The sequence below is a fragment of the Coccinella septempunctata genome, chromosome 3 (assembly GCF_907165205.1).
Source record: "Coccinella septempunctata chromosome 3, icCocSept1.1, whole genome shotgun sequence".
NCBI lineage: Eukaryota > Metazoa > Arthropoda > Insecta > Coleoptera > Coccinellidae > Coccinella > Coccinella septempunctata.
The window spans coordinates 30,244,852-30,272,796 of record NC_058191.1 but is presented as its reverse complement, the minus strand read 5'-3'; the positions used below and the strand labels follow the sequence as shown (position 1 = coordinate 30,272,796).

The following is a 27,945-nucleotide window of genomic DNA, read 5'->3' as shown; positions in this document are numbered from 1 at the left end:
AAAGTGATTTTAGATATTGATATTGAGTACTCAATGTCACTGAGTCACGGAGTACTCACATGTATGAAGCCCTTCAATTAATCTAGGAGCTCAAAATAAGCACATCAGTCTAGTACCCACTTGGAGTATTTGAGCACCATTTTTGAGTACCTTATGCTCGAGTACTGCCCATAATATGTAATATATTATGTCTGTTATATTAAATGAAGGTCCATGCTCCAGATTGATTCGATTCAATCTGTTCATGAAACGTAGCATATCCTTTTTCCTGGTGACGTTCATAGAATTTGACCTGCGCAAAATATTTATCCTGAATAATGGAAAACAAAACTATAATATTTTCTGGGTTTGATCGGAGAAAAAAATTGGCAGCATGAATAGAGAAAAAATTTTTGTGCTATTTTGATAAAAGCTTGGATACAATTTTTCTTCATATCCGAAAACAGTTTTCGAGATTTTTCTACATATCCGAAAACAGTTTTCGAGATTTTTCTACATATCCGAAAACAGTTTTCGCGAAGGTCACCTGAGCTTATTCTAGATAGCTTTCACTTCGATACCAAATAAACACGAATTGTGCTCCATCGAAGTTATTTCAGTCCAATTAACACTGGACAAGACTTGTATAATTTCAGTTTTCTAAATTATTTATTTTATTTTGCCCTCCCCTTCTAATGACAACACCTGAAATGAACAAAACTACCGTAATTTTTCTCAAGTGCATTCATGTCGAAATATTTCAAATATGGCCCAGGGACACCTACTTATAGACGTTGTTCATACTGGACCATGTTTCTGTAATTTGAATAAAATTTCTCTAAAGCTGACTGTTTCTTTGGCGACTCCATCAAATTGACGGGAATATCAGATGTAAATATCACAAAATTTTATGGAAATATCATTCTAACGGTTTCATAATCAAACCTAAAGCCGCTTTAATTTTAAAGCTTCCTTTAACCCTACTAAAAATGACAGTAAAGGAAGCTTTAAGCTAAAAGTGACGTTAAATTCGATTATGAAACTTGACGTAATAAAGACACTTTTTTATTTTCTTATGTAGATCAGGGTAATCTGTATTTTTGCTCCAGTCAATCGCATTGATTGTAAAAAAAATTTTTACTCAAAAATCTGATGCATTTTCAATAAAGCATAGTCCGTCTAAAATTTTGAACAGAAAATAGAGGGTTCATGAATAGAAACAACAAATTATTCTGTAGTATATATATATATTTATATATTTATATTATATGTTAACTCTATCACATCATTTAATATATAAAATTGACTAGTCAGTGGTTAACCACTACAAAACCAACAAGTGTGCTTCGACAATCTGAGTTGATTGTTCCAACTCATTTTACAAAATCACATTCTAAAATCTATGTACACTTTTATACAAGACCTAACATTCAGTTATGTACATTTTTCACATTTCTTAACAAACTCATAAAACGGAATTCGTATTGAGAAACGCATCTCGAATGAAAATCATCTCAATAGAGCCTTTTCCAGTGATTGCATTTCGAGATGTTGATCTTCGTAAATAATAACATATTCCAAAAGGAACTACCACCATATCCTGGGTTGACTGTACATGAGATGGTGTGGATGCGCGCCCATCATGATGTTGGAAGGCGGCATCAAGTTGTCGCTTTTTGGGGGGCCACCAACGCATGGTTTTCCGTCTCTTACCAACACAGGTACTGCCACTCTTCTTGGAGATGGTAAACCCGCGCTTGATCCTTGGTCGTGAAGGCCTTTCTCGTGCTGAGCCCTTTTCGTCTTATATCTGCAATAATAAGAAAAGGTTATATTCCAGATCTGGTAGTCAAACTATGCTATTAACTTTTTGGATAATTTGGACTTTGGACATTGATTGTATGGACAGTAGGACACTAAGAACAGTCAATTATAAAAATAAAATAAGACAGAGATTCTTATCTTTCAAGGGGAATTTTTCACAAGTGAAAGGTGAATAATGCTATAGATTCCGGGTGAAAAAAGCAATATTGAAAAAATGACAATGTGTTCAATTCTGCCTTATCTTAATTTCGTAGATATGTACCCAATTTGTTTAGCTCTGCGAAACTTCATTTTCACTGTTGCTAGGCAATAGATAAAATAATCAAAATTTGATATTCGATCAGCTATAAAATTCGAAAAGATTATCACTGATAATAGCGTGCGAAATATGGAATAAGGAAATGTAATCATTCATTATACTCTTGGAAATGAAGTACCCATATCTACTCGAAAATTAAAGCATATTCTATTCTGCATATCTTTAATGATATCTTTAGGGGTAGGTACTAGCAACGGTTCTACCATGTGTTTGTGCATATCTAGGTCTGCCAATTAAGACCAGTAGAAACAATCCTCTTTCAATTTTTATGCAAATATTGAATGGAACAATTGTTCACAGCAACAATTGCGATGTTAGTAGAGATTATCGAATTTTATATTTAAGGGATAATTGTTTGCCCTGTTCCATCATGTCTTTCATTAGAATTTTGAATTTCATCCGAAGACTTGCTGAAATAGAAACCAAGGAAATGATTTAAACAGCAATTATTCAGCATGTACCCAGTCTCGATAATGGGAGTTTCACGTTCACAATCTATTTAGATCTTCACCCTGATACTAACCTATGATTCTGGAACCAAATCTTCACTTGTGTGGGAGTCAATCTTATGATAGAAGCTAGATGTTCTCTCTCAGGTGCGGAAAGGTATCTCTGTTGCCTGAATCTCCTCTCCAATTCGTACGTCTGGGCCTTGGAAAACAGAACCCTCCGTTTCCTCTTCTTTTGGTTCGACGAGTTTGAGTTGTTGTGTTCATCGGTCAGTTCTTTGTCATCTTCAAGGCCATCTTCATCGTCTTCCCTCTCATCTGCCGATGTGGCTGTGGGGTCGATGGTGCTGGAACTGTGATCCTTCATCGAAGGATCGACGCTTGAACGGTCTGATATTGAGGGACTCGTGCTGTCTGGACTTAGCTGTGATACATTTGGGAGAGGTAAGTGGTTGGTGATGCTAAGAGCTGAAAAAAAAAGTTATTTACAATATTTTTCACACCAATTGATGATCTACTACGTACTAAACCCATGACATATATCGGAAGCGGAAGAATATACAGGGTTTTTATAAATGATTATCTGGGCTGGCATAAGATATCTCATTTTCTTCGAAAGATTATTTGTAGAAGGAAAATGAATACATTATAGAGATGGAATAAGCTTTACTACATTGTAGGTAGTGTTGGAAAATTAATAGAAATATTTTTCTGTTGTTGTTTGCTTCAAAGTATCAATGTCAAAGTAGAAACTGATAATATCGAAGGTTATGTCTATTGTTTTAAAGCATGAAGGCTAGAGATTTACGTCAGTCAACAATCATGCGGAATTTGTTGCATGTAACAAGACGCTAATGAATAATATGATCAAAGGAACCCTAACTACCTAATTGATGAAGTTTTAGGTGAAGGTTTAGGTTTTAGGTTTTTTCATCAGAGTGACTGATGAAAAAGTTATTGTTGTCATTTGGATAGTTTGAGCAGAATAGAATATAATTTTAGCGACTCTAAGCGTAATAACAGCTAGGTACAATCCATTTCACCAACGAGAAGCGGCATAAGTTATACACTTCATCATCTTTCTGATACAGTTCCAAGAGAAAATTCAGTAGCTTTTGTTTGGCACATATCACAGTCATGTTGGCCATGAAGGGTCAGCAATGACAAAAAAGTTCTGGTAGCACGAAGACAATCCAGTACTGAACTACCGTAGAATACTATGTACACATGGATGTATCAAATCAAAACCCCAGTTTCAACAGAAGTTCACATCTGCTCAAAGATCGATGGTGACATAAACGTATCTTAGTCCAGATAGAACAAGAAGCAGCTGCTCATGTTCGATGTGAGGCGTGACTTGTGGATGTTACCGTGATTCCATAGGGTTCCCCCAGCCAGTAGATCGACAGAATTTCTTTTCAGCTACCGACATTTGCCACCTATCAAGGGTAATATATATCGGTTACAGCCCTCCATTCAAGTATCAGCTCTATCAACGAACCTTTACAATTTAAATTGGTTGTAGTGTGAATATAACTGTTCCCAGCACATAATCCTGTGTTCTGTTAGGGGCTTAATTGCACTAGAGGAGGGAGACCTTCTACTCGTACGAACAATGTCTCATCGCTTGGCCATTATGATTTTGATCCCTTCGTTTTCCACATAGAGTTCATAATAAAATATACCTCAGTAAGATGGCGTATATCACACTTATTACTGTCATTCAAGACAATTCATACGAGGTTGCATGGTGCTCCAAATGTCAAAACGACTGACTAACCCCCGGTTTCATAAAGCTTGATCGGGGAATCAACGCTCGATTGACGAATAAACGACAATTTGTTTTCAATCGATAATTCAGTCATGGGCATTGAGAATATCATTATCGCATCAAATTATGATTTATATACGTCCATTCAATGATTTTCAATTGATTCTCCCTCAAAATATTCAAAAATGCAAAGATCTCGGTGATTTCGTTTTGGAAATCGAGTGACTGTCATGTCGTTGATCGAGCAATGACAGTTTTATGAAACCCACACTGAGACATTTTTCGTATATTATTCAGAATCTACTATCAGCATAAATGAATAGAATTATAGGCACCTTTAGCTAGATATGCATACTTTGGTATGATATATTATGTTGGCAAATTTTTTCTAATCGAAATCGCGCAATGAATATTATTTTGAAGAAATCATCGAGACTAAAAAAATTAATTAAACGTTGTAGATAATGGAATTATGAAAAAATAAATAAATAAAATAATTATCTTATTCTACACAATGTTTTGAATTGTATTTGCTCCTTATTTTCCTCTTTGAAAATCATTCTTTATAACTGAATATGGAACTGAAAAACATAAACGTATGTTTCTGAAAAATATCGTAAAGATACTTACGTTCTGTCACCGACGACCAGTGCCTGTTCAGAGTGGTGTAGGGGTTCAAATCGGGCGTTGAATTAGCAAATAGGGAGCTATCTGCAGGAGAATTATCATAAGTGTTGGGAACATTCCTGTCCAGCTCAAGAATGTCGCTTATTGCGAAGCTGGCAGGCCTCTGTTGGTTTATATTTGTTCCAGTCATTTTCATACTATCCAGCAATCTGAAATAAAAAGATTATTTTATAGAAAAATGCCATCAGAATAAAGATAGATATGTTATCTATGTAAAGAAGTAATAATAGAATCTTCCGAATGATTTTTAGTGAATATTTCAGGCTATATTTTATATAATGGTGAGTTTATACAGAGTACTCAAGACCTAAGGAACCACCAAGCTATAATGGGCATCTTCCAATGAGATTGGTGCCTTTTTTTAGGTCATAGTTCTTAGGAAATGTGCATAAACGCACCATAAGACCATTAGAAACGAAAAAATCTAATTGGCAGGAGGTATTCCCGTGACCGTCATCCGCCCATTGAATTGCATGGTTAGTTTCGTTGGTCTTATTAGGTCTTATTTCAACAAAAGTCATATATTCAATGTCACCAGTAGTACCTAATTGCAAACCACCTAATGTTTCTGTTTTTGACGGAAGGATATCAACAAGAAAATGAAATATTAACTATGCCTTTCTGCTTCCTGCAAGCTTTTGTCATTCCAATGATCATTAGAACCCTTAGTCTTTAAGTATTCTTTGTCATCATCAGCTTATGTAACAGAAGTTTGGCAAAATCTTCCAAAGAAGAAGTTTTACCAAAGTATAAAAACACTGCACTGCAGCCTTCAGATTGCACGCTATCAAATTTGTATATTTTCTAATTTCAATAGTTCAGGATTTAGTTCCCAAGAAACATTTTTGAGCAAATGAGTTCCCTTGTAATTTATTTCGAAGTTTTTACGATAAAAACTCTGGAAGAATTTTTTCGATCGTTTTTTTTATGTTATGCCACAGATGCATTATTTGAAATATTTACAAAAAATCATTCTTCGAGAACAAAACTATCAAGTCTTTTTCATGAAAGAAGAACTTCATTCAGAAAGAATAATAGAATAAGCCTGAAAGCTCCGAGAATTTCTTCATGGATTTAACGGTTTATTACAGCAGTTTCAATGCATAATTGCACATATGAAAAATTTACTCCAGTAAAAATCTTTAATTCTGATTATCTACTTCCGCTACTATAAATAACAGATACCATTAAAGACAACACTCGGCTTAATGAAAATAAATTCCACCTATAAATCCGATCGCAAATGCAGAAATATTCCTATATCAAACTATTTATGTCAAAAGAAAAGATAACCAAAATATAAAAACAAAGACAAAAGAAAATGGAGTACGTGGTGATGAAAATAGAAATTTCAAAAATTCAAAACAAGTAACTCGGACTCGAACAAAATAACCAATTAATATTAGCAGCAAATTCGATTGAAATCCCAATTCAAAAAACTATATCCCTTATACTGAATTCCATTTGTCAAATTTGACGCAAAATTACAGATTTTTGGGAATCATGATGGAAGGATTGTATAGGTAGTATATGCTTTAAACAAATTTGAAGGTATTGATTTCAATTTACTTTGAAATCATTTTGAAATAAAGAGCTCCATTTACAGTACGGAGCAAGAAACGATCAGAAAAATCTTGTTTAGTTTGGTTTCAATTCAAATTTTCAATAATGTTAAAATACATCTTTGTTGTTTTAAAAATTTTCTGAAAATTTTTCACTCATTTACAGTTTTTCAGATTCTCATCTTCTTGCGATTTTCGTCGGAACTGTGAGAAAGTTATTTTTCTACCTGTTCGAACCAGCAGCGTGAAAACGCATCTGAATGACTCTGAGAGTCATTCAGCCTTTTGTGCGGCATGCACAACGAATGAAAAATGACCAAATATCATTCCGCTACTTCTCGACTCCTCTCGAGAACTATAAGAATTAACTGGGCCGGAAATAGATCCTTTCCGAATTCCGATTATAGCCGTAACCTGCTATTATACGTGCTATGCCCAGTTTGTTTCGATCCTTGACTGGACCCCTTGGGGCTGCAAGGTATAACAATAATTCTCCCTGAAGATCTTTATTGACGCTGAACCAGAGGTGACAATAAGTCAAATCCATGGAAGTAGCGATATGTCACGTACATGTCGTAAACAGGTGTCCTTTCGGACTTTCCGATACTCGAAATTAGGCATCCTCTCCATCGACCTGTAATTTTTTATTGACAGGTTTGTGAGAGACGAAAGACCGTCGAAATTGGTACTTGAATTGGGCAGAAAATTTCATGGACACGTGGTTTATTGCCTTGTACTCAAGAGGACAAATTGATCTTATTCTCTTTTTGTCTTCATCATAAATGTCTAGTTATTGAAATTTTTAACGAAACTTTTCTTCAAGTGTATCATTTTTAGTTTCAAATTCTGATAGACAAACTAATAATGCCTTTGGTAATTAGATACCAGATATCCTTATCCTGAAAAGAAAACGCGTTTCAACAAGATAATACGGTGCACGACTGATTACAATTTTCAAGTTTATGCATTACAAATTGATTTTATTCTCTTTTTGTCTTCATCATAAATGTCTAGTTATTGAAATTTTTAACAAAACTTTTTTTCAAGTTTATCATTTTTAGTTTCAAATTCTCATAGACAGACTAATAATGCCTTTGGTAATTAGATACCAGATATCATTATCCTGAAAAGAAAACGCGTTTCAACAAAATAATACGGTGCACGACTGATTACAATTTTCAAGTTTATGCATTATTTGTTTTTTATATTGCCTTCATATTTTCTTGTAGACTGTGGAGATATAATAACTGAAATAATAATTGAAAGGACTTATTTGGGTAAATTTGAATGTTTTTTCGGAAGTTGTGATCAGATTGGAAAAAAAATTCCTTTATTCTATACCAAAAGTATTGGAGAAACATTTACAACTTTCTGACAATAGAATATTAAAAGTTCCATTGGGATTTCTTCCTTCAAATTGTTATATATATGAAAAAATAAAAATCAAGACTTGGTTTTTTGTTGGAAATATAATATGTTTGATATTTTCTAGACTGTGGTTTATGAGCAAGGATTTTGATAGCATATTGTCGCGTGTTTAAGGGTAATGAAGAAAGAAAATTACCCTGGTAACGCCGATCGCATAGCCGGTGAACACCAAGCGCCAGGCAACAAAGCTGAGGCCCATGGATGCAGCAGCAAAGGAGGCCAATGCAGCAGTGCAGCTGCAGCTGAAGTAGTTGACGGCACTGTAACACTGGCAGGCGGCATAGTTATGCCGTCTATCCGAGGCTTCTCTTTCTCAGCCACTTTTCGAAAACTTAGCACTTCACCTAGCAAAACGCGAAATCCGCTTCGAACGAGCAAGTCTCCTGATGATGTCCTAAGTGACCGAAACTTGGTTGTGTGTTCGAAACTGAAAATTCCAGATTTCCTATCTGAAAATGTTACGTCGCACAAGCTGCGGAGGTTAAAGTGGTTAGGCACGCGAGCTTCAAGAGCTTCTGAAGCACCACTGAAGAGCGTTGAAGAGGTGTTCTTCACTCGAGAATCTCTCAAACCCACCAATAAAATTTATCCCCTCGGGGGTGGAGCTACGAGCGACCAATAAGGAACGGAATCCGCCCCTTTGCCGAAAGCTGCGTGTGCTTTAGCAGCAGAGGCCCTTTGTTCTCTTTATGTAGTTACTGAAGAGGCTTTTTAGGTCATTTGAGTGTAATTCTTGGTTCTCGATTTGAATACAACATACTGGTTTCTGATTCCATTGTGATGCTAATCGATGTATTGCCTGCATGATAAGTTGGCCTGTTCTTTATTGTGGTGGTGGATATTTACCCTGCCTTTCACGATGCGTTGTTTTGTGCTCGTATGAAACCATGTTGGTAATGATTATATAGAAGTCCATTTCGCTAAATATCTTTCCGATTCGCTGTTCTATTCGTTGAGTTGACAAACAGTATGTATCTCTTCATCATATTGCCTTTTTCAACATTCTTCATTCGAAAAATGCTTCTTGCACTATGACATTCAGATTGCTTCACTTTGGTCCTTCTTCTCTTGGAGGAGAAAGGAGAGCCAGAAATTTGAAACGTGTATGTACATTATTTTGAGTTGGTTTGTCTATTGAAGGCCAATGTTCCGATATAAGTCAAAGCAAAATTAGGCTTTCGACTTTTGAAAAAAACATGCCAGTTGAAGATATTACGAAATTTTACGTTCATTTGTGCGTTACCTCAAAATGATTATACACAAATTGCTATTCAATTCAAACTTGGATTTTTGATAACGCATTGAACAGTGAATTTATTATTTTGTTTCTATTCGTATATTTTGATATTTATAGGCTTTCCTGTACAAATTTCGGAAATGGTACCTACTTCCTTGAATCATAACCGTATCAAATAGGTAAACTATTTATTTTATATATATTATCATTATTATTTTATTACATACGTACATTTATGTATATTCGAAAATGTAGAATTTTTTGAGCTTTTTACTATTGTTGAGTGTTTTGAGAGGCATTGGTTTACAAAATATTAAAAATATAAAAAACATTGATACTTAAAATATTCATAACCAAAATTGGCTCAGATACAATAATTCAAAATTAACCGGAATAAATATCATTGTTATTAGTTTTTTTATATTTTTCTAGTCTTACACGTAGGTACCTATATTTTTACTTGTAATATTTATGAGCAAAAATATTTTTTATATGTTTATACATTTTTAAAAGTTTTTTTTACGTATTTTTTTAAAGAAATGAGTTTTTGTCAATAGACATTTATTTCGGTATTACTTCCCATTCTCTACATAGAATTATACGAAAGTTTATATTTTTGAGAATACTCAACTTAAAATTTCAAGAATACTCGTATCAGTCGTATCTGGGTCAATACGATGACAAAATCTAATTCTCAATTCTAAGACATATTGTAGATTTACCTATTAGTTTTGAAATGCAATTAAACTTTCAGCACTGGATTACCTTTAAGGAATTAGTTACACTTATAGTTTTAACAATGACATAATCTAGGTATAGGATCTATGATTCGATATATTTCCGGTTTCTTTTCCTCAGTGAAAAGTGTTTTTTGTGGAATAGTCTGTTATCTTTTACGACCAACACGCGAAAATAACGCCAAGTATGATTATTATGACATTTTCAATGTTTAGAAGTTCAAACCCCAACTCAGAGACAAAATGTGATTAATAGAGGAATATTATTATCACCAACATTTGCATGACTGATAATCATGACTAAAGTAAATGAAGAGTAAGTAAAAATAATAAAGTAAATAAAGAGAAAGTATTAGTAAAAGTAAAAGTGAAACACAATTATAATCACATATATAAGAAAATATATGACAAAAAATATGAAATATTTATCTTGGTAGAGTTCGATCAATGAGATTTGGGTTTGAGAAATTTTCTACCGTGTTAGTTCCAGTAGTTTATTTAAATTCATTGAGCATGACTTTTTCCGTAGAAAATTTTATTCTCTACAATTCTAAAGTCATTTCACCCTAAATGCCATCGTGAAAAGTATATACAGCAAAAAACTAAAAAAAGGTTTGCATTTCAACTTATCGATATTCTCATCATTTTTTGTAGATTTACTTCGGAAAAACCTTTCTTTTCCATATGTGGAAAATTTATTTTCCTAGTTTCGATCATTCAATGTTTAGGTATAATTCCTTCCAAAGGAACAAAAATTCGTCATGAAAAAAAAATCAAATAAAAAAAAATATATGGAAATGGAATGAACCTTGTTAGCTACATTATTAATTATTTCTAATTTAAGTAGAAAATTGTATACTTATACTATACAGATATAAATTTTAAATGAGTTTAATTTTCCGAGACTTATCATATATAACAGAATAATTAACGGTTTTTGGTAAATTGCCCATATTTTCAAATCTTTCACAATTACCAATAAATCATGCAGAGGCTTCACTAGCTGGATCAATTATATTTTAGCAGGAGCTTAAAAACTCTGAAATTCTCTAGGTACGGTTCAACTCAATTTTCGCAATGTAAATAATGAAATTTAATTTTTGTTCAATTAATCTATCATTGTATTAGTTAAAACTTCAACTTATGCTAGATAGTATATCTAATTTGTTTACGTAAAAGAAATTCAAAATCTTTAATTGTTTAGTGTTCAGTAGTTCAAAAAGGTATATTGATATTGACTTTATGATTCGTTAATAATGATATTAACGCAGAGATTATGATTTGGTGTATTTGCGTAAGAAAATTTATATTATGAACGGTTTCCAGTTGAGAATTTTTCTGAAACAGTATTATTATAATCAAATCTTTTTACACCTTCACGAGGATGTTTTATTAGTAATATCTAATAGCTCATTAAATTGATCCCTATTTTCCTATTTATTAATTAAATAAATGATGAACTATTCTTATACAGAGAGGTCCAGATCTTAACCAAGAAATTTTAACCACGTATTTTACATCAAAAATAAGCCCTAGTTTGAGTTTGTCATATAAATATATGTCGAGAAATGCTTCCTCTTCGAGATACACTCCAAATGCGACGAAATAAGAAATCGAAATTTAGCTGCTGCTGTGGGATCTGTTAGACGTCGATGTGAATTATGTGTTCAGCAAAATGGTTCATACTTCGAACATCTTTATTTGAATTCGTATTTGAGTGTAGCTGTTAGCGCCCATTTTTTTAATTACACGTTTCGTTTACGAAGGTAGTCTTATTTTTATTATGTACCATATCAAATTAGAGCGATTTCTTCGGATACGGTACCTCGTACGTCAAAAAGTCAAGAGACTTGAGATTGGAGAATTTGCTCCAAATTGAATGACTATTTCAAAAGTAATTATTTTTGTTAGAAAAACCAGTAGCGTTTTGTCTAAAAATATTCAGTCTCAATACAGTACGGACGCCACTGATAGGATTTAAAAAAAAAAAATTTTATGCAATAAGTGCTCCTTTATGCTTGTAACCTATGGCCGAAGTTTCATAGAAATATTTTAAACAGTGTAAAAGATATCAATAAAAAAATTTCTTTCATTTTAAAAATCTGTATCTGCATTTTTCGACATTTGTTTATATGACAAACTAGGGCTTATTTTTGACTGATCTGGACCATCCTGTATATGTGTATCATAATATCAGTTTGTTTTCAGCTAATCGTGAATTATTATTTACAATAATTCTACTTTGAAGATTTTGTTAATTTAATTCTGCGATTCATGCAAACAGTTCAATTAAAAATGTTGATCTATGAAATTATAGCAATGTTGAAGATTTGGTATCATTTTGTGTAATTTTTGCTTCTTTTATTCATGTTATTTTTCTGCTGGATTGAAAATTGAATTACATATCTCTAGCACTCTAGGATAACTATATTTCATTGAATAAACATCTTTCAATTTGATTTATTATTTATTATTGAAATATTGATTTCAATTAATTAATTTTTACCCTTATTTTGTATTTTTATTTCTTCTAAAGTCATTTATTTCAGTGGATCCCATCTCTTAGTAAGATTGTTAGTCGGTTTATTTCATCTGTAGTACCTAATATTTGTTTTTCCTTTACTATTTATAATCTCGAGTCTCGTTCTGTTATCAATTTTAGTTTTAGGTTAGGATTGGTGTCTTACTGTTTTTTATACTCAAGTAAAACTCATTTCTCGATTTTATTCGTCAAGTGATATTCTTACCGAAAAATTATTACTCATTATCATTGAGTCAACCCTCCCAATGTCACTGTTTATAAAACTATGGTAGAATCCTTGATTGCCTTGTTGAGGTATGAAATAGTTGCTAGGGGGGGTATGTGTAAGAATGCGCTGAAGCGCCGGTTGACTGCTATAATACTGTATAATATTCTGAAAATCAAAAATGTTTCTGTCCGATCTCATCTACACGACTCTACAGGCTGATTACAAATTCGATGCTCACCACTATCTTCCAAACGATACAAAATAGAAATTCCGTTTATTCACAAAAAGTTCTGCCTTTATGAGTCCTTCAATATGACGATTTATAATGGAAAATCGAAAGTATATGATATTCGAAAATTGCTTATATCTTCATTATTTTACGAACAATTTCAATGAAATTTTGAAATCCTCCAATATTGTCGCCATTTAATAAAATTATTACATTATTTGAAATCAACCTCCTAGATTAAAAATATGAATTTCAACTTTATTTTTCTGATGACAGCCTTTGATGAATAAATACAATAATATTATTTTTTGTTTTCAACATAAGTCTCAGTTTCTTTGAAATGAGAGTCAGATAATCTAGAGTACGTATAAATAGTCTTTTTCCATTGAGATAGTGAAAAGTAATTTTTATTCCTTAAGCATTATTATCCGTTCATTCATATATACCTACGTAATATAAGAAGACCAATTTTAATATAAAATTTATGGCTTTAGTATTACTCCAGGTATTTTCAAAATATCGTCAGAATTCCATTTCTCGATTCGAATCCCAAACAATCTTTGTCGAAAATTCGATATAGCTGCCATAAGAAAAAAAAGTTGAAAGCCGTATCTTGGAATATAGAAGGCCCATTTCAATAAAATGGTGTATCATTAAATGACAATAACATTCAAAGATTTCGAAATTTCATGAGAGTCATTCGTATAAGACAGAAGATAAAAACAATTTTTGAATATCATATATTTCAGATTTTTCATTATAAGTCTAGAACAAAGGAAGATATGTCGGATGTCGGTTCATACGGAATTTCTATCTAGTATAATTTGAAAAATAATAGTGTTGAGCATCGAATGATCGAATTTGTCACATTCCTGTAAATGTTTCTGAAGTGTATAGTGAAACACCCCGTATAATAATATAGCAAACTCACCCATAAATTTTCTTCGAAAACATTACTAAAACTATAATATTCACAAGCCAATGTACAAATTTTGTCACACTCGCACTACACACAAAATCACTTGGGGAGTAACAGAATAACATTGAAGAAATTAAAGGACGAGACAACATTTATATACTCGTAGAACTACAACTAGAAGGTATTTTCTTGAGAAGATAATGCTCGGCAGTCTAGGAAAAACCAAGGGTTTCTGTAGGAATATTCAAATGAAGTGGCTAACGACTGAAGGGATTTGACAGGTAAGTATTTACGCCCTACCCGGAATTCATGAATATTCTCCTTTCAGAAATTGGGTAACTTTTTACCTACAGCTCTACAGTTATTGCAAGTTTTAGATAAAATCGTTTTGCGCAACATTTGATGTCTTAGTTAAATCAGGGTTAGGAAAAAATTCCAGGACGGTCGATTATTTCGAAACACATAAGGGGTATAAAAAAAATCTGACATAATAGTAAGGGCTGTTGAAAATTGTTGAGATAATAGATACCTATATTTCTTTAAATTGAGCACATGTACATATATTATATTGCTTATTTTGATTGCCTACTGTGGGCGACCTTGTATATTTCAATATATTGCAGATCTGTTGATTTTTAACAATTCCACAACTTTTAAGCTTTAAAAACTTTTTTTGATAACCTCTATATATTTTGAAAAAATCGACCATTCGAGTAATTTTTCCTAACCCTGTGTATTATGTATGTTATCGAAATATCATTAAACGAGAATTGCAAGGCATCCTAGAAATCCTAGATAGTGCCAGTCAGATACATCAGTTTTTATTTTAATTTTATAATAGACTGTAAATTTTTTCACATCTCCATAACAAAATCCTATGAGAAAAAAACACCACTTTCCACTACCGTCCGTTTTAACCTATATACACTTTCCTGTGAGTTTCGAAAGTAGATATCACCCCGCTTGTTTGGAAATGTTTGAAATTCACTTGTTTTTATCATGATATGATATGAGATGGAAAGTTTTTCGTCTGCATTCAGTCAGAAAATTAAAGATTCAACAGAAAAATGACTTTCTAGGAGTTCGAGACATCCAAATAAATTTTCTCACCTCTCGATAATAATTCATCATCCCTTAAATTTTCATGAGCAGTTTTTTCATACTACTGTAGAATGATTATAATTTTTCTGAGTTAGTAATTTTTTTACAAATAGCCTTATAACTTGAAACGCAAAATCAAAAATAATTTTTTACAGGTTCTCATAGAACTAGCTCTGAAATGTTCTTTCTTCAGAATAGAAGCGTTTGGTTCAACTTCAGAGAACAATCGGTTTCTGAGAAAACATGAATAATTATAATCTCCCATCTCAAGTCAACCGAAACTATCCCTTAGATTAGACTTTAAGCACTTTTCCTTCTTGGGATATAAACGATAGCACAAAAGCAAATGGATATAGTGTTATACCTATGTACTTATGAAAAGGGTAGGGGTGTTATATCCTTCGAATAATAGGCTTTAAATTGACCACAGTGACCAATACAATCAACAGAGGCTCTGGTTTTTCCAAGACCAGGTCATGAGAAGTAAGTGATGACCAATGGTAACCAACCTTCCTTCAAGGTTCTACCTCAGGTAGGAACCTGAATGTTGGGCTGCATTATTCAAATTAATGAGGAAAAATGAGAAAAAATTCGTATTGCTTTCAAATTATACTTTTAATTATAAAAGGGTTACAGTCAACTTCAAATTTGACTTAAAATGATGAAAATTATTTCTAAAGATGTAGGTACTAGATGCGGTCGATAAAAATCTTCTCAGGAAAAAATATAATATATATGATATATATCCTAGGTAACATTTTGTAGGTATATTCATGTATATACAATGATAACATATTCATTGTATTTAATTTTCAGACATTAACTCCACTTCTCAATATTCATGTATATGTCCAATCTTCTTTCCGAAGAATGATTAGTATATTCTTCTGCATTTCGGATTTCAACAGTTTTTTACTTATTTTTTTCAATTAGTTACTCCAGCTAGGTGATGTATTGGACAGTTGTTGTGGAAACATTGTGGAGACATGGAATAGAAACTGCTTGTCTTATTTTTCAGAGCTTTATTAATGTTATTTTGAACTTCAATTTTTGCACTAGTGTGAAACAGAACAATGCTTTTTACCACAAGTGCCACATTTGCAAGACTGTGATAAATCACCTTAACAAAAATTGAAATTAGTTATATAATGAAAGTACAACAATATTAAGCGAAAATATATCAGCTTACTGGTTTTGATAACACATAATCCTATTCAATGGAAACATCATTTGTACTACCAATTTTTTCATTGTACGACTCATTAGGTCACTTCAAACAATGCATGCTGTTTTGTTTTTATCCACGAATTGATAAATAGCGAAACTATTAAATTTACGCTTAGTAGTTTTTATTAACGCATTATATTTATGTTGGATCTTTTTTGTAGTTTCCTATGAAGCTGTGTGTTATCCATTTTCCTAGACTAGCAAAAGCTCGAATTTCTATCCATAGGACAGCATTTTTATATACGAAAGCTATCATCATTAGAATATTTCACCAAAATTGAACTTAGAGAAAGAGAATAAAAACTATTTATATTATCTTTGCTTATATTTCTCCATAAGTATGTTTCTAAATTCTCTTTTTTGAATTTTTTTTGTATTTGTCGTCGCTGATATGATATTAAAACTTTTATCTTAATCGTTTTGTGAATTCATATTAGTTATTTATTTTAAAAATTATTTTAAAATTAACGTCAATTTCATCACAACATTTAATTACCCCATTGCACCAAATAATGAACATGGAGGTGCCTCTAAAGCCATCAGCCAGAACATATAATAGCACGCAATCACCTCCATGTCAATACTGTACACACTACACCAATGTTCAGCAACACTCAACTAACCAAATTTTTTACTCCTCAATCCTTATGCTTCAATGAATAGTATGTCACAAGTGGTAGCTTCCTTTGAGATTCAGATAGAGCAGTAGTTTTTTGTAAAAAAAAAATTATGAAAATCTCACTAGTTCACCAGAAACAACTGGTGAACTAGTGAAATTTTCCTTAACGTGTACAGTCTTTCATGTTCGACACCAGAGTTTCTTTAGGGAAAAAGTAGACTGAAGCCAATGAACCTCTTTCTCAACTGAACAAATGTATCTTTAGTATTTAACTGAAGGATCCAGTGAGAAAAATAAACTAGTCTCAACGTTCAAACTGCTTTGAATACATCGAAATTTATACTTGTCATAAAACTCTCAACACTGATTATTCTTTTTCGAATAAGCAAAGTACCTACTTGAGGAACGACCCAGACCCAGACTAAGATATAATTGAACAATGGAGTTTGTACCTTGAGCTAAACCATAAAAGTGAATTTAAAATGAATAATTTGTGTAAAGGGTTAAAGCTTATTGCCTGAAAATAAAATTTTGAAATTGGAAAACTATTGTGATGTATCTTCCTAATATAGGAAATATTATTATTATTTGTTATTCAGTTTTGTACTTAGCGAAGCTCTAGATTGCTTTAGACAATGACTGGTCAAAAACAGGTTTTAATATATCTGAAAGCGTTTGCATATACAGGGTTGGGATAAAGTTTGGCACCAAATCAATATATTCAAAACGGAATGGACGGTAATTTTGAAATTTATTGTCAGGAGGTGAATGGCAAGCACTTCGAACATTTAAAATGTTTTTTTTTTATTATTTTCAATAAATTTTTTCTACTAGTAAAAGCCCTGTATTTCTTCTTTTTATAGATTTTCATAAAAAATACGTCATGAAAAGCAGAAAGAGTTATCTAATACAAAGTATTTCGTTTTATTTCTCACTATTGATACAAATAACAACGATTTATTTATTTGAATGGATTTTTTCTCAAATGTACAAAAAGACTGAATTTCTTCTTTTTACAGATAATTTTTACATAGAGCCCGATATGGACAGATCCGAAACAAGGTACACTTTCAGAATCTGCAGAAATATACAGGGTGTCCCATTTAAATAAAAAAAAGTTTTGTCATTTCCGGTTAAACCGGAAGTATCTCATTAATGAAAATATGCTCATCAGATGCATTGTGGTCCATTACACTCAGCTGCCAAATTTCAAAAATATCGCCCGTTTTGTTTTAAAGATATTAATTTGGTGCCAAACTTTATCCCAACCCTGTATAGGTACCTACTTACATATCAATACAGTTGTAGAATTTATGAGACTATCTGAAGAGAAGAATATGAAAATTTCTAAAACTTAACAAAATGATTTTTAATTATTTAGAAACTTCAAATACCAACACTCAACAGATGATGAGAAATTATAAAGATTCCCTACTTATTGAAAAGAACTGAGAAATAAGATTGGACATAAGACATCAGTAAAAGTGAAACAGAAAAACTTATAATGGAAGATTAACAAGCACAATTTTGAAATGAGCATTATTTTTCAAATGACATATACCTGACAAATTAAAAAGAATCTGAGTGGATTAACTAAAAATCGTATAATAATAATTTGGGTCTTTTGGAAGTGTGAGATTTTTTGCGGGTGAGAATCTTTGAAGACGTGAAATATTTCACTTCAGTACTATCAATAAACCAAGGGTGAGGTCAGTTCCCAAGCATCGGACGGGAAATAAAGGAAGCAAAATTCAGACACCTGTGCAGGTAAGTGAACGGACGGACATAGCCAGGCTAGACAAGTGGTCGCCACTCAGAAATTCCAACAGGACCACCCGCGCCGTTTGTAGTAAACTTTGTAGTATATCCGTTCCATTCATAACTTTTTCTAGCCCGATTCTTGCATACAAGGGTTCCGAATGCTCGAAATCCTCGATTCTACACCTATAACTCAAAGGGCGCAGTTGCCTATTTTAAACATTTATCCTTGGAATATGGCACTTTTGAGGCTTTTTTAGTTTTATTCTCTTCAAGTAAAATTGGAAAATTGTAAATTTTATTCCACCTATACTCGATTCACTTTTATTTTAGCAGTCGTTTGGCCATGGAAATTTGACACATTTCACTCTGTATAGTGCGAAAATGTGGGGTTATAACGCTTGTCAAAACATTTTTGAGTTTTAAATCAACGCTATGTTGCCCATTCTACGTAGAAGTTTCTGTTATTACGTATTTTATCACAATATCGAATATCTTCGGAAAATATGTGCCGAACAAAATTGAAGTTTATACAAACTGATTGAAGGCATACCAAATCCAGTTATTTGCACATAAAATACAAGAGATCAGTATAATATCTGAATATGCACTAGCTTGAGGAGAGTTAATGTTCGTTATCTTCTTTGGCTAAAGTTTGAATACGTTACATCAGTTGTAGATTTCAAAAATATTAACCCGAATATGAAATGCATATGTTGAAGTGGTTGGGAATGGGTATCTCCCGAAGGAATCAACAGTTAATTATTACAAGAATGTTAAATTCTTCAACAAAAATCATCTTGCATCAATATATAAGTAAAAGGAATTAAAGGAAGTCTCAATCAAGATGAACTTCACCTTTGAACAAAAATTTCGCATAAATAAACAATTGGCAGGACAACTGGCGCGTATTTGTGGCTGTTCATCTTAATGCATTGATATAATAATAATAATTAGGTATTTATTGGTATACCTTAAGACATTTACAATGTATAGGGTAAGTCAAATGAAAAATAGAAAAATCAATTTTCGGGAACTTATTCTACGATGACATTCATCGAAAATCCTGTAATAAACTTTTCGCATTAATTCACCCAAACATAAAATTCTCAAATGGAACCACTTTTTTAGGTCTCCCAATATAAGGAAATTCTTTGTCATCCTCTTCATTCACAATCTTTCTGATTGTGGAAATATTCAGCTGAAATAGTCGTTTAGATTCAGATAGAACATTATATAAATTCTCTATTCTCTTACATATGTTCGCTAGCGTCTGACGTATTGTTGATTTTAGAATATCAGGGTAGGTATAACTATTTTAATGAGCGGACCTGAATTCTATAGCACTTCCTGAAACCCTGTCACTTTCGGCATTTTCGTAATATTAATTGATATAAGATGTGGCAACGGCGTTATGACATGAACGACATTTCATGAGTGCCAACCTTACTCCGTTCTAGTTACAAAAACTTGAGAAAATTATTTCATGGCCAACCGACTGCTAAAATAAATGTGAATGCAGTATAGTCACTGCCTCACTTACAACCAGTTCGCTAAAAAAAATACGAAAATTGTCAGCTGAACAGCGTTATGAATGGTCGAACAATAAATATGCAGCAGAAGATGAGCAGTTTCTTTCAGAAATGGGGTGTAATTTTTGTGAATATAATCAAATTAATTGTACAGGATAGTGACATATTCGATGCTCACTATCTTTAAAAACATACCAAATAGAAATTTCCTTTCTTGACAAAATTTTCATCATTGAATATGATGTCACTCAATTCCTGTTATCTCTAAGTCTTACTCATCATAGAAAATCGGAAAAGAAGAGTTATACGGATTTCTACTCTCTGTTTTTTCATCTACTTTTGCGATTCCCAGGTTTCGTTTGTGTACTTTCGAAATGAGATATGGCAACCCTGGAGACGTTCAAACACATTATCGCCAACGAACAGATAGACGGAAATGAGGCTTTTATTTGACTTAAACGCTCTTCGATAATTTCACGAGTCGTATTTGATGGGATTAACGCGGGGTGGTTCTGGGACCCACTGAAGGGTTTCTTTTCTTGAGGTGTTAACATGTTTGCATTTCTTTGTGCGTAATTCACCGCTGAAGAAGAAAATTCTGCTTTGGAAGGTTGACTGGCATCTCCAATCGAGCCGAATTCAAAGATACTTTTTGTGCGTTTTGCAGATGTGAATGAAATGAAAACCTTGATCTAATCTCCAATTTTTTATTCGCAGGCGTTGTTTCTGAAATCCGCTCTTTGAAATGCTAAAGAGATCTAGAATTGTTGTAGCCCATACATTCAAATGAATGAGTTGAAAAATACATGTAGTAAGCTACAAATGTAGAATTGAAAAAAGGCCCTTTTTTCTCTTTAGATTTTAATTTGAAAAAAAACATTTTTTCTACAAGCGTGAGCGTTCAACCTTTTTCCCGCACGCATTCCAAGTTGCAAAGAGTCACTTTCCCAAAACGTGCGGGAAAAACGCCTGCTATTTCTTTCCCGCACGCATTTGCGTGCGGGAATGGATTAGCAGGGGTTTTTCCCGCACGCAAATATTATAGAGTAAATTAAATTCTATCATGTTTCTATGCATAGAACGTCAACGATGAGAAACCCATAGTAATGACATGCAGAATTACGTCTGTCATTATATATGAATTAATCAAATGAGATATGATCTGTTTCGTGAAATGGATATATTTATATATTTCAAGCGCTTGTAGAAAAAATATTGTTCCTAACTCTTGCGTAAAGTGTCTTGCCCGCACTCAACTGCTTACCCGAACTCTGCTTCGCATCGTTCGGGCAACGGCAGTTTCGTGCGGGCAAGTATCACTTTCCGCACTTGATAGGAAAATAACTATTCTTCCTATAGCACATCATCTGCAGATAATGAAGGAATTGAACGGTCTTTGTGCAGCTCATTTTGTACTTGATCGAGTACTTTCATCTCTACTTCAGACACTTGAAACGACGGCACAATTTATGTCTTGCATTTTACATAGGGTCCACCATAACTATAACATACTATACTGAAGTACTCATGAGTTCTTCACGATGAGTGGAATTAGACAGTATCTACCAGGAATGTTGATGCTTTCGATTAAAAACTCCCAGTGCAAATAGTCTAACAGATTTTGAGAACGCCAATGGAAAAAGAGTGACGAGTACCCAGCGAGCACAAACATCCCTGGGATGTTTTGGGATGTTTCGAAAATGTTGGCATGAGGATGTTTCTTTGAAACGTAATATGCACTTCCCAAAGAGTTCTCCAAAGGCTTTTGGAAATCTTTATTTGTTCTGATCTGTGCCATCTGTGGCATTTCTTCGTCTACCTACTGAGAGGTACTGTCCAGTTGAAAATAATGTAAACGTGTGGATATCTTCTCTTGACGTCGCGTTTGCCTTGGGAGGTTTATTCCAAATAAACAATATACAATTCACCTATTTCATTTTGCCGCCATTTCGGAGTTGAAAGTTGATTGGTGATTTGTATAATATTAATTACTTCTGTGTGTTTGATTGTGAATTTAGGATCGATCTCTTCATAGTAACCAAATACAATTAATAAGTAAGTATAACATGAATTAAATATATAGTATAATGTCCAGAAACATACATATAACCTCAAAAGAATCCACGCTGCGTGGTTAATATTATTTGTGTATTTGGGACTAGGTATGAGAGATCATTGTATTTCTGTTGGAATAATCGAATGGTATATGGAAGGTTATTATAATTATTCAAGAAATAACTTTATAAAGATAATTCCCAGAATATTTTGTAAGATTACTCTTTGGACGATGATAATAATCATTCATCACTTGTGAATCACAAAATAATTCAAATTGTCCCAGAAAAGTTCTTGTTTTTGAAAACTTCTTTAAATTGTTCCATCTTTAAATATACCAGTACAAATAATTAAATAAATAAAATCGTTTCGCAAATCAACCTGTTCAGGAGCTATATATACAACTCAAATCTTCCAGATCCTTTCATGCAGCTATTTTCTCTGTTATTTTAATTGGAAAAAATCATCTTAACCTTCATATATTTTGTGAATTAATTGTTTGAATTGTTTTTATTTTGTAGATGTGGTCCATAAAAAATTCCAAATCACTAGGAAAGTATTCGAACTCTATGCCAAAGATTGGTTTAGGCATATTAGGCAGAGGAGGAGAGAAATGAAGGGAAAATAAATTTTTCATAATTTTTTTTTCATTTTCCCTTTCGGTACATCTAATATTATAATCAGTTTGTTTTCCATTATTTCTGTTTTTTTTTTATGTTGAATGGGATATTTCTTTTTGGTTATTTATGTTTGTTTTATTGAATGTGATATATTTTTTTGTTTATTCTCCCTTTCTGTAGTATAATATTTATCAATTGTTTTTTGTTGTTCAATTTTTCATGTGAAATGTGATTTCTTATCCTTTTGTACCTATTGAAGTATCAGTAAAATATTTTTATTCTTATATAGTATTCTGTATTTCATTTAAAAACTTTGTAGTTCATTTAAAATAGAATGTGGTATCCTCAAACATTCAAATGAAAGAAAAAAGGCCTCACAAAAGAATTTCATATAAAGTCTTATAAACAGCGATTTCGTGTGCGCAAAGCGCTTTAGAAATGTTCTATTGTGTACATGAAAAGGCTATCAAAAAAACTTCTGAGTAGTTCTTTTTGTGACATCCCAGGGACATCCATATAATAGCCGCCTGCGGCGGACATTGGCTGTTCTATAAAAGTTCTATTCATGTATAAACAGAACATCGCAGTGGATGTTCAATGTCTCGAAATCTCTTACTTTTAACATCTCTGAGATGTTTTTGTGCTCGCTGGGTAAGTAGGTACGAATCTTTCAACTGATGTTTACAGATTGAAGTAATTTATTTAGTTTCAGTTAGGTTAAGTAATAGCAATATTTCTACGAAAAATATCATACTTCTCATAAAACTTAACCAAGATATATACATATAAAAAAGTATGATTAAGTTGAAATTCTAGTGGTTTTTGCACAAACTATATAAGCCCCTGTCACTTTTCTACACACTAAAACTAAATGAATAGGGGTACATGTGACATCGAAAGGTGCAAAATGTTTGGAGCTTGGGAGAACTTCTACAGGGTGCTCTACGACGACGACAAATATTTTTAAAATATTATGTGGCCCTTCTACGCCTTCGTATCCAAGGGTCTATCCATTGGGCTGAATTATTAAAGCGTATTAAAAAAAAAGACAATAAATAGGTACCCTAATAACATATGGCTCATTAAAAATTCAAAATATATCCTCATAATGTCCAAAAAGTAAAACATTTCAACTCTCAACAAAAAAAATACGAAAATCATGTTATATCGTACACTTTTAAAGAAAATCCTGCTAGACGCATGAACGCATGACTGACACGTTGGTATAAAGTATATAAAATGTTCAAAGTATGTTTGCATGTCTATAATTCCATCAGTAGCTCAGAAAATTTGTTATTAAAAATTTTTCAATACTATCCTAAAATATATCCAACTCAAAAATCATGTTATATTAATTCAGGAAATTAATAAAGTCCTGTTCGTTAAGTGTCAATATTAAAATTGACATATTGGTGTAACTTTTATGGAAGGTGGAAGGGTCAAAGTACCATGCTCTATATAGAGCTCGTTAATTCTGAGAGTTTCAATTTCTTTTCTTCAAACTCAGTCTTCTGCTTTCAACCAAATCTTCACGTTAATTTAGAATTGGGTTGGAAAATTATATAAAATGTAAAAGTTACTTCTTTCTTCAAGCACATATCAGGATATCGAACAGTAGAAGTCGCCACTCGTCAGATTTTGTTGCTCTCCTGTCTCTCAAACTCGAATTGTTGAATAAAAATCACTCAATTGCATACATAAAATAAAAGGTTCTAGTATAAAATCCCTCATTGAACCTTTGAAGTGTGCCTACTCAAGGCAGTCTGCCGTTTTGATATTCCTCCCCTACAATTTCCAAATCATCCCATCGAGTATAATCACCGTAAATCAACATATTGAGTACTTGTAATACTCTCTCACATTAACTCAAATCCAAGGGCTTCAAGTGCTACTTACGCATATCTGTATTCCTCCTCCATATGAACATAGTCTGGTGGTATGATATGCCACGTATTGTCATACGGTCCGCACTCGTCATATTCGCTACCGGCCATACTTTTAGACGTAAAAAAAAAACAGAACCCGGCGTTTGAATCCGAACCACTGAAGTGATATGAGTGGCTCTTGCTGAGAGTAGAGGCTTATCTATCTATGCCAGGTGAAGTATCGACATATTGATAAGATAAATGCTTTAATATGGAAATAAAGATGGTGTTTGCCTGTTGACAGGTGCCCTGATGCGGAGTTTCAACCATCAATCTTTTTCGATACAGAAAACACACATGATTGTTTGATTTTACGGTTCAGTAGAATGTTCCAAAGCGTGGTTATTGAACTGGTTAACTCATTCAATAATTTCCTCAGGAAGAAACATCTGATTCCAATATCTTTACTATGATTGAAATGAAATTATATAAATGATCTCAAAAACACTATTCCATTCAAAAAATGGGCTTTCCAATAAGAAATCCCTGCTTCAAAATTGCAATAATATGCAGGCTGTATTAAAATCGAATATATTCTTATAGAAAATTTTAATTATGAATGGAATTTGATCAACCATATAGCCACCTCGTGCTCGTTTGCAGGAATCCATTTTGGACCCAATTTTCTATAACTTTTTCAGTCAAGTCGACTGATATTCCAGAGATTTTGCGTTCAATGTTTTGGCTCTATGAGCTCGGCCAAAATTGGATGGGATCAAAGATTATAGAGTTAGGTTAGGTTAGGCTCTATAATCTTTGGATGGGATTGAATGGCACTGGTAGCTCTGTAACAGTAAGACCTAGGAAAAAATGAAAGACACGTTTCCTACCTCGATTTTCAAAAGATGGATAATAGCCAAAACCGCAAACCTCTATTTTCTTTTGTTTTCATGTTATAAGTTTAAACTCATTTTTCGGCTCGTTAATGGGTGCTTCTAGTATTTCGGTTCAGTGATATCGAAAAAGAAATATATCATTTTAAAGACACTGTTTTATGTAAAATGCATTGGCGTAGTCAAAGATTTTTTTCAGTCCGCCACTTCAATGATATAGAAGCAAATTTAATTTTTTTTTTTAATATAAACCCTATATTTTTCCTACATACCTATTCCAGTCCCATATTTTTTTTATTCAGAATTTATAATACGTCTTGTCTCTAATTGTTCTTCCAACAGAAAAAAGTCTTAAACTAGTTCGGTCAAGTCGACAGGTCATTTTCATTGATAATATGATAATGCGTATAGAACTTTTTTATGCTTCTAAGTTGCGTCATGTAATGAGATACTTTGGAGATCACTTTCATCTGCCAAAGGAATAGTTCCTTTCTTATGTCTTAATTCTTCGGAACCCCACCATTACATGCCTTATTATGTTAGGTATATTATTTTTTATTTTTAGCTATCTTATGAATTTATTAATGATCCAGCGTGAATCAATAAATAAATGAAAAAAAGCAGATTTTCATGAACAACATTCTCAAAGTTGATTAAATCGAATATTATGAAATTTACCACCGAAACAAAATCTAACAATGAAAGAAATTATGGATTTTTGAAATTTTATATTGTTTAGCCCTATTCCCTGTGATGGAGGTTGTATCCGGTAGCTACCGCCATCTGGGTGATTTCGAATCCCCTATTGTTATTTACCCTACTATAAATAGTGGATTCTGGGATATGTGTAAAATACTGGCCATCTATGGAACAGGTTTTGAACTAGAATAATAGGTAAAACCTCATTCACGGCTACTTTCTCACATAACCGTTAGATGGAAATCACTGTCACTGTACAGAATTGTTTTTTAGAATAAAAACATATTTGATATTTGGATTAATTTTTCCATGAAATTTATTGTCGAATGTTAGACAAAACGTTGGATATAATAAAATCATATGATGGCAAAGCCCTATAAATGCTCAGGAGATCAATTATTTTATTTCAACATCTTTAAAACTTATTAATATGAGTATACCCAACTTTTGTTTTTCAAAATCGTTGCATTTCCTACCATTTCTCACAGAATCAGTGGGATCGGGATATGTTGATAACACTGAGGAAGTATTTCACAAGAAAATATCGCAAAAGTATTTTCCAACCATAGACTTTGTATTTCTGGAAGTTTGTTTTATAGAATTCAGAGTAGCTTGGAAAATTCTCCTGATTCCTGAAAGCATTTCACGAATTATTGTATCACGACTTCACTAATATTGTAGATATTTCATTCAATATTGTGAATACGTATTGTGAGGCACTCTAAGAAAACAATTGGCGGGTAAAAAAAATGGACGCTGGTGGAACACATGCATATTGCCCATAAAGTAAGTCAAGATGTGGTATGGGTGTGTTCTGTGATATTGCCCTCCCGCCATTGAAGTCATTGCTGTTACGGTTGCAAGGGTTTTTGTTGATTTTGTGTATATTTATGAAATTTATTGAATTATTTCAAGAATGCCGCTTTTGAATATTGAATTCGTAATATCTATTGTTCAAATTAACAATTGTATTATATCGTAAATCGTTATATCGTTTTTCCATATTTAATGAATCTGTTTCTGTGAATCAGCATTAAAAAACTGAATTGAATTAATTTATTCCGAAGAATATAATTACGACAAAATGAAAATGGACAGAATAAGATAAAATATATAAATAATAATCAGCCTTGCGTTTGGATGTTTTCGGAATAAAAAATAAATTTTAAATTAGCTGATTGATGTAGATGTAGATGAAGCTTTAGATACTAGAGTGCTTGCCAAATGGCACTCAGTTTTTTTGGTGCAAGTTTTATCACTCCTAACAGTAGATTTCAAAGTGTTATGTTGAAATAAATGTCTAGCCATAGATTTTATTATTCTTATAATTATAGTGTGGTTATAGTATTATTGGCAGATTATATTTCGGATGAAAAATTCTTTAATTGATATTTGAACTGATTATACGATTTCCTTTCGAAATGGTTAAATTTTAATTTCGATACGCCAAAAACCTCTTAATCATATCGATAACAATAATCATTTAGGTACTTATAGTGTTTGTGCTATCATCCGAAATATTGAGTAATAATTAATTAATATGCTCTCCAAGTGAAATCCGAATAGAGATAGATATCAATACTGCCTTGCTAACAAGAAAGGTCCTATCTGCAAAATGTGATGACTATAATATAATACAATAGAATTCTACGGGAAGAGTTACATTAAATTATGTTTTGCAATCA

At 32.6% G+C, this 27,945-nt stretch overlaps 1 protein-coding gene across 3 annotated transcripts; it reads right to left on the bottom strand.

The window, feature by feature from the left end:
* Positions 1–1,206: 1,206 nt before the first annotated feature.
* On the bottom strand, positions 1,207–24,864 carry LOC123309963 (homeobox protein vnd-like). Of its 3 annotated transcripts, none has more exons than XM_044893278.1 (4): positions 24,700–24,864; positions 4,973–5,178; positions 2,646–3,039; positions 1,207–1,789 (listed from the first exon to the last, which is right to left on the bottom strand). In XM_044893278.1, exons 1-4 carry the CDS (start codon positions 24,795–24,797, stop codon positions 1,567–1,569), a joined length of 921 nt encoding a protein of 306 aa, XP_044749213.1. In that variant the 5' UTR covers positions 24,798–24,864; the 3' UTR covers positions 1,207–1,566. The 3 variants fall into 3 exon arrangements, with proteins under 3 accessions (XP_044749213.1, XP_044749214.1, XP_044749212.1); XM_044893279.1 differs by lacking the exon at positions 24,700–24,864 and adding an exon at positions 12,741–12,897; XM_044893277.1 differs by lacking the exon at positions 24,700–24,864 and adding an exon at positions 8,156–8,985.
* Between the last annotated feature and the right edge of the window lie 3,081 nt (positions 24,865–27,945).